The following is a 13,034-nucleotide window of genomic DNA, read 5'->3' as shown; positions in this document are numbered from 1 at the left end:
ATGCAATACAAAGGTTTTCAAGGAGAAAGCAAAGCAGTAAGTTATTTCTGCATGCAGAAGAAGACAGGATGAGAGCTGCAGAGCAATCCTGAAAGCTGTCCACATGGCTCCTGTTAAATCTGTACTTGATCTTGCAATATAATCCCTAAAACTCCCTCTAAGTGCCACCAGTACAGGTGTGATGTCATCGGGATTTACATCTTCCTGTAACAAGATTAAGCGGATCTGAGGTTAGAACATTACCACTAGCAAAAACTAAATCCAGGCATCAGAAATACTACAGCCAGAAGCTGATCTGCTTGAATTTTGTTTTCATGCTGACACTAATCTCTGAAATACACAGATTACTGTATCCAGAGCTAATTCTTGTTGTTAGCACTGTCTTCTACATAATCACTATGAAAAAATGCCACTGACATCAACCACCAACAAACCTCATGGGTTTATTGTTAACAATGCCTCATGTGAGCAAACAATGTAGTTAAGAGTTGCAGAGATTTCTGTCATTCTAATCCATCTAATAAAATGTTAATGAAAATAACCAGAAAGATTTTCAGCTTTTTATTGACTCACTGTAAAACTTCTTTTTTGGATGAGACAGGGGAAAAAAAAAAAACAACCCTTAGACATTGTGAACACTGACTTTGCATATTTTGAAGGAACTACAAACCAAAGCAAACATCCAACATAGTGGGTTTTGGTAAATAAAATTTAAACATTACATATTTACAAATCTACAACCATTCATTTAAAAAGTGCTGCTTGCAGACTAACAAAGTACCTTTTTTAAATCCCAGTGAGATATCATCCAGAGATACCCCTCTCATTACTATCTGCATCTCCCATTGGTTATACAAAGATTTTACATGCAGGAATTTTCTCTTTCTTGGGGTACAGATCACTTAATTCACCAGCAGAATCTGAATTCATCAGGTTGTAACTGTACCAACAGCAAACCTTCTCAAAATGGGAAACAGTTTAGCAGTGTCAGAGAAACAGCACAACTTCTATTCACATTTCAGCATTTTATCTCCAATAATTATTCCAGTGGAACCATAAGTAAAGCAAAATATATATTGCACTGCAAATGTAACACCTCTGTTTCAGGTTGGTTTTGACATAAGCATTATTTAGTACACAAAAGAGGAAAATTCAGTTCATACAAAATTTTAAATTGAAAATATGTCTCAAATATTTTATTTATCCATCTTTGTGGTATTGGAAAATATAGTCAAATTGCTTCTCTAATAAAGGACAGTGAGAGTTGAAAACTGTTTCTACACTGAATTCTCTGATGCTTAAAAATTATCCACCTCAGGACCTACATTTGGAACATTACGACTCAAATGAGGAAAACTTCCCACTTAACCACTATTCCAACTATATTTCATTATAGTATTTCTACAGTGGACTGACTTGCCACAGACTTCATAAAACAATTCATTAAGTACAGCGATGTTACTTGATGAATTACTATGTCATATAGTAATTTAAAAGCACACCCAAATAAACATCATCAGTGTTTCAGGAGTGCTACTGAGGATGCAAAGACACAGTAAGATTGTTTACCTGAAGGATGCATATAGAATCCTTCTCAGGGTACAATATATACTCTTCTGATAATACTGGCAGGACTTGATATTTGAATGAAGTGACAAACTTGTTTGCTTTACAAGTCTGAAGGCAGTTGGAAGTACTTACAATGAAGCTGGGACTAGAATGGAGAAAGTGGGCCACGTATTACAAGTGTCGCATCTATTCCTGTGCTAGCACACACAGTTGCACTGTTATGCCCTAGTAAGTGAGGGGTGGTTAGAGACCAGGCTCCATCGCTTCTGCCAGACTCAAGTAGGAGGTGTGAAGCTCACTTCATAGCTCAGTACCTCTAACACACCACGGCAGCTCTGGAAAAAGCACTCGCCCTCCTTCATGGCTTGAAGGTCCTATAAAACAGTGGCTGCCCCAAGTGGTAAATGACATGGGGAGCAGAACTGCAAAGAGCTTGGAGCACTACCCTACACACAGCACGAACATGAATGAGCTTATATACACAGCAACTACTGTATGCAACTTTTACTTGGTAAATACAACGTACCTATGGTACAGAGCAGAGCACACATGCACACTAACAGGTACTTACAATGAATATGTTAAAAAATAACCTGGTGTTTTCCATAATAGTTCAGAAGAATGAAGGGGGTATGTACGTATCCACCCTACGCTGATACACTATTACCATGTACCTGGGTGAAAACAAATAGCTATAGTTATGCAGGAGGAACACTTCACAAGCGTGGCAGTACAAAAAGGAGCATCACAAATTGTTAAAATAAATTAAATGTGAAAGTGTTGGTAAGTGTAGCATTGCTAGCTCCACCTCAGGGCGGGGGGGATAGTTCATAAAGGTCAGCTACGTCATTAGCAGCAAATTAGAGAAGAGGAATTACCCCATGAAAGCTGTATCCAACAAGACTGTATCTTGTAATCATCAGCAGCACATACCTGCAGCTCTACCGGTTCTAAATCCTTTCTCCTTAGGGCAGCATCCTCTTACTACTTTAGAGAGGTCTGGGAGGAGGTTACATAGGGCTTCATAGCAGCATTGCATCTCATTTAAGCCTCCGACAGGCTGTTTCATTTAATAAAGTAAATGTGAGCTTTGAAGTTTCTCTCCTTTCTGCCTAACTAAATACTGCTGTACTATTACACTTGCAAACTAAAGAGATCTTTAAAAATACCTGCTGCTAGGCAGACTGAAATACAAAAGCTAATGTAACAGCTGAGTACTTAGAAATACTGTAACAGCAACAACTAAAAGAAATTAGGATTGGAAAACTATTGAGATTACCTAAAATAAAGCTATTTGTTAAAGCATGGTTTAATTTGTTTAGGGTGTTTTATACAATTCAATGTCTGTTTTCCCACCTCCATACAAGACTTCTGGTATTTTCTTTGTGGCCTGCCTTCTGGTGAGGAGTTGCTATTTGACTGAGAGCACAGAACACTTTTTTAAACATCCAGAACAAGAAAAACATGAGTCAAAAGCCAGGACTCCAGCACAAGGACTGACACAGCGTGTTTCTTCACAGCAACAAAACCAACAGTTGGTTTGCCTGTGAAACAGAGACCAAACATTCCAAGTACATTTAACTATGCACAATATGCCCCAATAAGTTACATTCCCTAAATATTCCCTGTAGCAAGTTTGCTTTACGTACTTGAGTTAAAAGCTTTGGATTAGCATTACATACGTGTTGTATTTAGTGTGTTTCAAACACATCCACCAAGACTGCAAACACTGCATGATTATGAAGAACTTCTTGCAGGCTGTCATTTGCTTTATATTACATCTGCAATGAGGTCACATTAACGAGTGCCAACAGCTGGGATGGCCTGATTCCACAATGTAATCTGTAGGACTCTTCAGTATGCTTTCTCTTTAGTAGGGAGTGAAGGGAACAAGCAAGGAAGAGAAGGTTTCTACAGAAGTGTTTTAGAGACATCCATGTGTTCGTAAGTAGAGTTTTATAGTTTACCATACCTTCCTCCTGATTGCTGTGGTAACACGTTTTCCATGTGTGCATGAGAGAAATCCTGTATTTAGAGTACTGCCTAGGTGAAGGTTAACATGTTCTATCCTGCTTTAAAAACAAATCACTCTTCAAGAAGTAACTGGACAAGTTACTATAAATAGCAGTGTACTGCAAAAAAAATAAGCACTGTATTGCTTCTGCAGCAAGTCCATTTAAAATTCACTCCAGTAATTTAAAAAAATTAAAAAAATATCAACTTACTATAAACAATTTAAAATACGTATAATACAACTTTGTATGCTCTTCATAACATCATGAATATTCTATGTAAACAATAGATTCTGAAGGATTTACTTCGCTCACATTAGTTTCAGTGCATCGTTTCTGTCCACCTGTCAATTTTTAAGAAGGGAACTGTAATGGGTTGTCCCAAGTGAAAGAACTGATTTTGTTTAGAATCCTCCTTTCCACACGTCGATTTGCAGAAAGGACAAGGGACAGGGAAGTATTTGGCCCATTTTCCACTCTGTAGGCCTAATCATTCCAAGGCCTTCTGCCACAGTACATTCGTACATACGTTCTTGAACACTGAAGACTGAGATGCTCCTTGTGACTGAAGTGGTTATTTTACACAGGTATACATCGTAGATATCACCTCTTTAGCTAAGTATATTTAAAGATATGGTTCTCCAAAAATCTTTCTGCATTCCATCACTCCAGTACTCGGTGGTCTATCACAATTATGAGTATTCTTCACTTGACTAGCTGTGAGACGGTCATAGGCCATTTTGTACTCTCTGTCAAAAGCATCTGTAGAAAGAGAAAAGCAACTTCTGTATACCCTGCTCAAAACCACAACCCAAACACGATGACAGGGAGTATACTCATCAGCATCAAATAACGGTAAAGTCCTTTTTATTCAGCACTTCCTATTGAATGGCACACACAGAATCACGGAACATTTTGGATTGGAAGAGATCTTAAAGCTCACCCAGTTCCAACCCCCTGCCATGGGCAGGGACACTTTCCACTAGAGCAGCTTGCTCCAAACCTCATCCTAATCTACATATTTATTTATTTTAAGCTGAAAAACTAGTTTGCAGACACCCATCATCTATGCTCATTCAAGTAACTTATAAACCTTACCTATATCAATGTTATCTCTTCCTAGGGCAACAAGTGAAAGAAATAGTATTTCTCTGTAAAGACTCCTGAAATTGGAAAAAGAAATGGGAGGTTATACACTGCAGTAATACACCACCAAGCAATCTATATTAAAAACAGATTCAAGCATTTAAAAAACAACTTATTTTTTAAAGTGGCATTTTCATCATAAATCCTGATTACAACCTCCAAAATATTGTCATTTCTGACCTTAAGATTGCCCTGGACTCCCCACATATTGACATCACTTATGGTAGGTCCTTTCATGGTAGGCATTTCTAAGTTAGCTTGAAAAGCAGGCAGACAAGCAAAGAAACACCTGGTCATTGCTCCAGCTGTTAAAAAGACCGATTTATATCCTCTTATGAATAAAAATCACTAAATCCAGGCACAAAACCCAAGAACATTTACCAGACCATGTAATAAATGAGAACACTGCTGAAAACCAGTGCTTTTTTCTTTAAAAAACACATCACAAGAATAGAATTCATATTCCAATAGCCTTATTGTCACCCAACTTTGCTGCAGTCAGATGCGCTCCTATTCTTACCTCTGTCTTTTCATATGTGGCCATTTGTTCAATCTTTCCAATATCTGACTCATTGGTCCATACACATCATTCATCTTAATGCTCTTCACCATACTTCTCAAGAGCTCCTGATTAAAGGAGTCATCATCTTTCTGCAATAAATGGACCATTGGGTACTTCTGGGCTGAAAAACATTAGAAATGCTGTAAGAACATATATATTCTTTGTGGAGCAAGTAGAAAGTTGCTTAAAAAAGGTGGGAGGCTATACAAGCTGTGAATATACTGATATATATGTGGTGAACAAGGAGCAATAAGCATCAAGGCAAAATAACATCAACGTAAGAAACAAAAAGCACATAGGAGAAAACTCAAGAGCTGCAATGGGTCATGAGCATTTTCAGGCATATGATCCAACACTGGCAACAAAATGCTTAGGAAGCAGATTCTAAAAATAAGAAAACAAGCTAAGTGGATGAACTGCCATAAGTTCTGTGTTCACTGAAACATATTCCCTCTTACTCGTCCCTTCCCAATGAAGAAAAAGCCACTGGAGATACTGGCCAATGATTTGAAAGAGATGTGCTGGAAAACTAAACGTGTTCAAGCAGTTCACTGCTAAACATACAACCACCCTCCCTCCCAAAACAAGTCACACCAACTTAGAATAGCAACACCAAACTTGACACTCACTCTCAAACAAAAGAGTGCGATTTTGACCTGCAAGACAAAAAGCAGTATGATCAAAAACCAGCTCTGTATCTTGCATGAACTATCCACAAAGACATCTCTTTTCTAAACACATTCTTCAGCTGCTCAAGATGAGAACTGTTCTTTAAAAAAAATCCCACTAAAAGACACAAGAAACAAAGCTTACTCTGAGCATTCCACAGTATATACAGAGGCTGCCTTGGATCCTGATGCAATTTCATATTGTCCCATAGCATCTGAATAAGAACGTATTTACTGTCCTCTGACATACAGCTTCGTGGAATCTGAACAGAAGAATGCATACATAAAGATATTTTACTACAAAGTCATGAAAGAGGACTTCTGTATTTAAAATATATTTTCACCTCTATAGGCATCATGGTAAAAAGCTTTAATATTAAAGCTGCTATAAACCTGATAAAGTTAAATCTGAACAGGATGTCAGTGACATAGCAAAGGAGTATTTTGCGTATCCTCCTACAGTCTTATAATTTCCTCCTCCTTCTACTGCCTAACTAGTCATCAAACTGCAATAAAACCAACTAGAAACTTATCTTTGCAACTGAAGATCACAAATTACAGTGTGACTATTAAGACCTAAACACTTATCCCACACAAGTGCTGCTGAGCCCAAGCTCCGGAGTTACACATTCTTTAGTTTCTTTCAGTTGACACATTCTTTACCAAATCAGGACCTAGCATACTGTAAGACACATTTCTAAGAGTTACTGAATTATCTAATAATTTCCTATATGGGAAAGCATGCATTTCTCATCTGTCAATATCTCCTATCTGATTCCATACCTTGGAGTTTTTATTACAGTGCTCAGAAGAAAGGATTAATCCTGGTAAGTTGCTGGGCAAGTCCAAGCGTCTGAAATACCACACCAAATTCCAGAACACAATAGGGTGATGATCTACAAAGTCTGCCACTGTTATTGCATGATCCCCTTCATTTTCAAGCAAGCTTTCAAGCTCTTTCCATACTACTAGAGGACTGAGATAAGGAACCGTTATAGGATCAGGACTAGGCAAGGGCCATTCTAGGCCCAAGGAATCCTATGGTATGAAAAGGAAAAATGCCATTAGTTGGAATGTAATTATCTTTACAAAGTCTTATGAATGCTTTTGTTCCCTCTGAGACACCCCAACATGTAAAAGCTACAACTTATATTAGTTTAAATCACAAAACCCAGTATTTCTCATAAGTTGGAATGGTTAATTCTGTTCTAATCAATCCTATTTCACAATCTTTCACACACTTGAAATGACATTTAAGGTAGAAAAACTACACACTGTTGGTCCTTGCAAAGTAGCAGGCAGGCTACCAGTAGGAATGATATGGCTGATCTTCTGGTTTTCCTTCTCATCTTCTTCCAATGGACCAAAAGTACTGATACTCCTTGCTACAGGGTGACTTGTACATTCTGATGCAGAGGTATTTTGTCTTCTTCCTGAGGGGATCTGGATACTTCTGGCACAACTATTCTCATGCTGCTTAGATTTGCTAGGGAAGGGGAGGATAAAAAAAAGGTTAAGAATCTCAGCTTGCTGCTTCACTCTGAGTGCTCAAACATGCATGCAAACAGACAGAAATAAACTGGAAATCATTGACCTGACATGTCAAATTCTACCCTGTCATCCACCACACTCATTCATGTTACAGTGCAAGCTCTACTCCCCTCCTTGCAATGATAATAAACACAAGCATCCTAAAAAGAGTGGATAGAATTTGCAGAATTACAGATGCCTACATGAATTGCTGTATTAGGAGTGAAATGGTAAACACCATGCTGAAAAAACATGATGTGGCCAAAGGAGATAAGGGAGAGGCAGCAAGAAGATCCCCTCTCGAATCAATTTCTGCTCTCAAGAGTATGTTATGAAATTTATTTCTGTTGACAAGGAAAACATGCATATCCACAGAGAACCTGAGCAATTTCTAGGCAGAAAATGCAGGTTTACCTATTTGAATTTATATCCTCTTGAACAGACATTAGAGATGTAGCAAGGCCAACAGTAGCTGCAGTGCTACAGGACTTCCCACTCTGATTTGAGAATAGTGATGGGTACTGCATGTTTTCTGTAGAAGGGCTGGACTTCAGGAAGTAACTGCAGAGAAAGCAAAAGCTTAATATCATTAAAAAAATCAAAAGAAAACACTACTTCACAATTATGAGCATTCAGAATTGAGGAAAATCAAGATAATGTTATTACCGTCCAGGTCGCCGCAGATCTCTGATCTCTATGCTTAAAAAAGGCAGGAATAAATTGCCACAGAATGGACACGTGGTGTTGAGATTTGAATCATCTGCTGTCCAACCTGCCATGATTTCTTCATCATGAACCAAGCAGTCACAAGTTCGACATCGTGAACAGCTTGAGATGAGGACCTGCACACAGCAGAGCACAGAAGTCCACTATCACACATTCTCAAAACTACTCTTCTTTTACAAAGCAGTTAAAACTATCACCAAAATCTTGGCCCTTAGATGAATACTGCCTGCCACTCACACAAGTTCAGTCACGTATGTGTTCCCAAGCTTCAGGTCAGAACATTTGGGTTTAAACTTACATATTTCACAACAATTATTACATCTTAAATCCAAACTGCACTAGCATATGGTAAATGACTGGAATGAGCGTAGTCTGAAAAAGGTATTAAATGCAGGTCTATGTTTTGTTGCAGCAAGTAGACTGGGGTCTGGAACTATGCTCATGAAATAAATATACTTCAGCTAATGGGTTAGGTGATCCTTGTATGGCTTCCCAGAGGAAAACAAGCCAGTTATAATATTGTAACATGTCATTTGTAATCTCTTTGCAAACAGGGATATTTATGCAGCTACATAAATCATTCTTAGAATTTAAGCACTCTCCTGTAGTGACTGCCAGCGTAATAAAAATGTGGGGAAAAAAGGAAAGATGAAAATGACCAGCCACTAGTCCAAATCCACCAAAGGAAACAAACAAAAAAGAAAAGGGAAAGAGAGCCACCCAGAATCAGTGTAATAGTGAAAAGCAAAGCGCTCTTACAGGAAGCTGCAACAAGAAATAGCTAGTTATCTATTCTGTATTTTAAAATGTACGGCGCTATTTAAGTCTTGGCATTTTCACTTCAAACAAATTTAGCTGCCCAAGGGATTTGGATGCCTGAATTCAATGGCATCCAGTTCTCAAACTCTTGAGACCTACAGCTTTAAGGACCAGAAATGTGACTGCAATAAAGACATTTCTAGAGCAGAATCTGAAATGAAACCTACTGTGTCACGGAAATATTTATCCATCTTTCAGTGGATTAATTTTAAGCTTTGAACTTTACCAGAGCTTCAGATAGCATTTATATTTTAAGACATATGCTTTTAGTGTATCAATTAAAATCAATAAATCATCCTGTACCTCCATAGCGTAGTTCTGAAACACGCTGGTACTGCTTGTACTGCAAGAAGATATCAACTCTGATTTGTCAGGTAAAGGGAACTTTGAAAGAGAACCTATTAACAGAAAAAACCCAAAGTATTAGTATTCAGAATATGCATTTCTTCTGGTCAAACAATAATGCACTTATAAAATGTGTGATGGAAGATGCAACAAATAGATATACTCAGACAGAAAGAAACGTGAAGCTGGAGTGTGAGGCTGCCATCTGCCCAGCACCAGCAATGGCAGAAATAAAACCTACCAACACAGAAATTCCATATGTTCAGTTTTCTTTTTACAACAGTTGGTAGCTTGGAAACAAATTTTACAGATTAAGTAATTCATACCCACACTTTCTGTCTGGACAAAAGCTAGGCAAGGATAAGAGGTGCTGCAGATATCCCTGACCCTTCTCTCTGCCAGACTGAACGAGCCAAGCTCCCCTCAGCCTTAGGATGCCCCAGTACCCTGACCATGACTAATTCTCCACTGCTCCTCTCCAGTTCCTTCCCATCCCACACACTGGGAAGCCAAGTCTGGGCATGCTCTTTTCAGTGCAAAGTGGAGGGATCTAAGTAGACAGATCTTTCTTTCATTCTGATTCAGCTTAACACACTGTACTCCATAATGACAGTACAACAAAAATTGATTCAACAGTCCCTATCAATTATCAGCAAAAAACCCAACCCAAACCCCAAAGTCTGTCTGATGATCAGCTTCAATAGTGGCTTATAAAAATGGTAACAATTTTCCAAAAAGGGTTTTTACTACTCTTAGAAAGCTTGTAAAACTGGAATGTTTTTGTTCCGAATGATGCAATGCACAAACTCTTACCACACTGGTCAAATTGTTTTGCTGAGCCATCATGGGAAGCTGAGCTTTCTAGGCTTGTCCTGCTGAGACCAATTCCTTTAATTTCTGAAGTGGTATTCTCCTGAGGAGAAGCACTTTCAAAATCATTGCAGACATCTTCATCAGTTAGAGAAGTAGATTCTGAGTCCAGAGCTCCAAGAGATGAAACGCTTGCTCGGTCTGAATTTTGATCCTGAGAGAAGAAAACAAATTGCACTGAGAGAAAGGAAAGCAAAAATACTTCTGAAAATAAGAGGTAGGCTTCTCTGGCTCAGTAAATTCAAAGCGTGAACTCTCACTGGAAAATCACTTGGCTCAGATGTGTATTCAGAACCAATGTGAAACAAGGGAAGTTTCACTCAGGGTTAAACAGCTACATCAGGATTCTTGCAAAAATATTTCTCTAAGAAATGAAAACCTAAATTGGAACTTAAACATTTTAATTCTGTAACTTCTTCCCACATTGCTATAAAAGTTAGCAGCAGCCACAGGAATACATTAGGATAAGGAAGGCATCCTTAACACTTCAGTTAGTTAGTCTCAGATCAATCTTAAATACATAGGACAGCAGACCAAGAGCAAACTGTGTCTACCTTCATTCCCAAGGACTGGGAACGCAGTGAGCTTTGGTTTGAGTTGGTAGCAGCAGACAACATTCTAACCAAATGGTCTTAGTTCAAAATTAGCCTTAAATCACTTTGATAAGCAATATAAGCAGATTTTCCTTTTTTCATAAAAGCAGTAAAGTCTTAAAGCCATTATTGTTTATTTAAGCATTTTTTCTTTAGGTAAATATGGGAAGACAGAGCAGTCCCCTCTGCACTGTCACAACACTATGCTATATTTATGTTTCTCCATTAAATATATTCTGAGCCAAAATTTGATGTGATTCAGGACAATAAGATTAGGGGCCTTGCAATTCAAACGTGATTAAAACAACTTAATGTACATAGTCTACCATGATGCTTGCATTCAAACGGTGGGTTCATCACACAAGAGTCAGTGATTAAAACTTTACAAAGCTTTTTCTTTAATTTAGAGGAGCTTAAGGTGTTTGGTTTTTTTTTTTTTTTTTGGGGGGGGGGGGGGGAGTAATGATAAAAATTTACCTTTGAGGATGCAGCATACATTGTAAATTTTGAGTACCACTTGCTAGCTTTCTCTGCAACCCCTTTTCCAGCAGAAAACATGCTGCTTTTTAGAACATCAAACTTGGGTGTTAACAGCGTATCCAAGTTGAATGATGGTGAAGACACAAGTGTTAATGCACTAGCTGCATCTTGTGGCTGTTCCTTTGCTGGACTATTTGGGGAATAAGCTGGGGAGGACCAAAGCCTATCTCTTGTCCTTTCTTCATTTCTTGCATGATAACTCTTGGATTTGATAAGACTGGATGGCCTTGGGGAGTTTGGGGGAAGGCTGGACCTCCTGCAAGGCTGGATTATTGTTGGACTCTTTTTATTAGCATTTCTGTCATCGAAGGGCTTTTGCAACTCAATGCTTGGGGCACGACTTGACAATGGGCTGCTCATATTGTTCATGTACATAACTATCTCTTCAGCTAAATCTCGTCTTGCAGATGGAGTAGAAACACTTCTATCATCATCATCCTCCTCTTCCTCTTTCTGCTGTTCTGTCTCGGCCACCAGCAGAGACAGTGGATCAAATCCGGTTTCAACATCTGTCTTTTCAACTGGCTTTACTGGAAAGCTGCTCTTTCTCTGCAGCCTTTTGGATTTTTCACTGGAGGGTTTCACTGCTGTAGCTGTTTCAGGTTCTGCATCCAAGTCTTCCAAATCAAAGATAACAGGAGACTCCGTTTTATCTGTGAAACTGCAATCAAAAGCTGCATCTTCATCACTAGATTCTTTCTCCAGGCTTTCTCTCTTAGATCCTAAAGAAGAACTTCTGATATTAAGAGTTTTTGGCCTTATGCTTTTCTGTAATGCACTAGATAGGATTTTGGCATCTGCTCCTAGTTTTTCAACCATTTCTCCAGGGTTTGTTTCCTGATTTCTTCTACTCATCATGAGTCCCACTAAGCCATCTCCACTCAGGTTACGGTTCCTGCTTTCCCATGGTACCTCCCTTAAGTCAGGTTCCACTGCGCTTTTATGTCTCTTTCTTAAGGATTTACTTTTTATAACTTCTGCATCACTGGCATCCTCAAAAGATGATGTAAAGAGCAATCCTACAGAACTCTCTGAAAAACAGATGAAACATGGTTCTTTATGTCTTGCTATGCAAGAAAATGGAACAAAAGTACATAAGAATGTAAACTTGTCTCATCTTTGGAACAGTTTACAACATAGATGGAATTCACTATATATTGTGCTAGTGGTTAGAAAGCTCAGTTCTATTTTCTCTTCCACTCACCTGTGCTGGCTTCTGCTACGGTACTGTCAACTGTACCATTGAGCCGCACAATGCTAGAAGTGGTTTTGGCATTACTTGAATTCTGGTAATTTAGTTTAGGCAGGCAGTCACCACTCCCTTTTGTGCTCTCCACTTCAGACACTGTATATAGAAAAGGACAGACAGTTCTTTAGAAACAAAGCAACTTAATTTAAATCTCAAGTTCTGTGACCTATTAGATGTTTCATGTAGGACTGACAGCAGGTTGTACATATCCCATTGATGCATAAGGCCGATATCTACTTGCGCAGAGGTTTTCAAGCTTAATGACTGAACTATGGATACTTAATTCCCAGCATTACTTTTATAACTTGAACTTCCATAAACTTCTATACACTGAGGCCAAGTAATCAGTTCTTGCATACAAAATTGATGGTTGTGGAGCCTAAGACCACCTGTGTTCACTTTCAA

At 38.5% G+C, this 13,034-nt stretch overlaps 1 protein-coding gene across 3 annotated transcripts in view; it reads right to left on the bottom strand.

Annotated features, from left to right (window-relative positions):
* Nucleotides 1–4,066: 4,066 nt before the first annotated feature.
* Nucleotides 4,067–13,034, bottom strand: part of DENND4A (DENN domain containing 4A) — a 48,964-nt gene continuing 39,996 nt past the window's right edge. For 2 of the 3 annotated variants that reach the window (XM_057430991.1, XM_057430990.1), the window contains 13 exons: nucleotides 12,585–12,725; nucleotides 11,318–12,411; nucleotides 10,191–10,401; nucleotides 9,336–9,430; nucleotides 8,154–8,329; nucleotides 7,902–8,048; nucleotides 7,233–7,443; nucleotides 6,741–6,995; nucleotides 6,103–6,220; nucleotides 5,919–5,945; nucleotides 5,248–5,410; nucleotides 4,680–4,744; nucleotides 4,067–4,343 (listed from right to left, as the gene is read on the bottom strand). In XM_057430991.1, the coding sequence (XP_057286974.1) occupies nucleotides 4,207–4,343; nucleotides 4,680–4,744; nucleotides 5,248–5,410; nucleotides 5,919–5,945; nucleotides 6,103–6,220; nucleotides 6,741–6,995; nucleotides 7,233–7,443; nucleotides 7,902–8,048; nucleotides 8,154–8,329; nucleotides 9,336–9,430; nucleotides 10,191–10,401; nucleotides 11,318–12,411; nucleotides 12,585–12,725 (2,840 nt within the window). In that variant the 3' untranslated portion in view covers nucleotides 4,067–4,206. The remainder of the gene's footprint in view (nucleotides 4,344–4,679; nucleotides 4,745–5,247; nucleotides 5,411–5,918; nucleotides 5,946–6,102; nucleotides 6,221–6,740; nucleotides 6,996–7,232; nucleotides 7,444–7,901; nucleotides 8,049–8,153; nucleotides 8,330–9,335; nucleotides 9,431–10,190; nucleotides 10,402–11,317; nucleotides 12,412–12,584; nucleotides 12,726–13,034) is intronic. The other variant, XM_057430992.1, reaches the window with a different exon arrangement.

Source organism: Pezoporus wallicus, unplaced genomic scaffold (genome assembly GCF_028554395.1).
Source record: "Pezoporus wallicus isolate ANWC-B61680 ecotype Strahan unplaced genomic scaffold, APGP_CSIRO_Pwel_v1 contig_8548, whole genome shotgun sequence".
NCBI classification, from domain to species: Eukaryota; Metazoa; Chordata; class Aves; order Psittaciformes; family Psittacidae; genus Pezoporus; species Pezoporus wallicus.
This window is presented reverse-complemented; position numbering and strand designations above follow the sequence as displayed.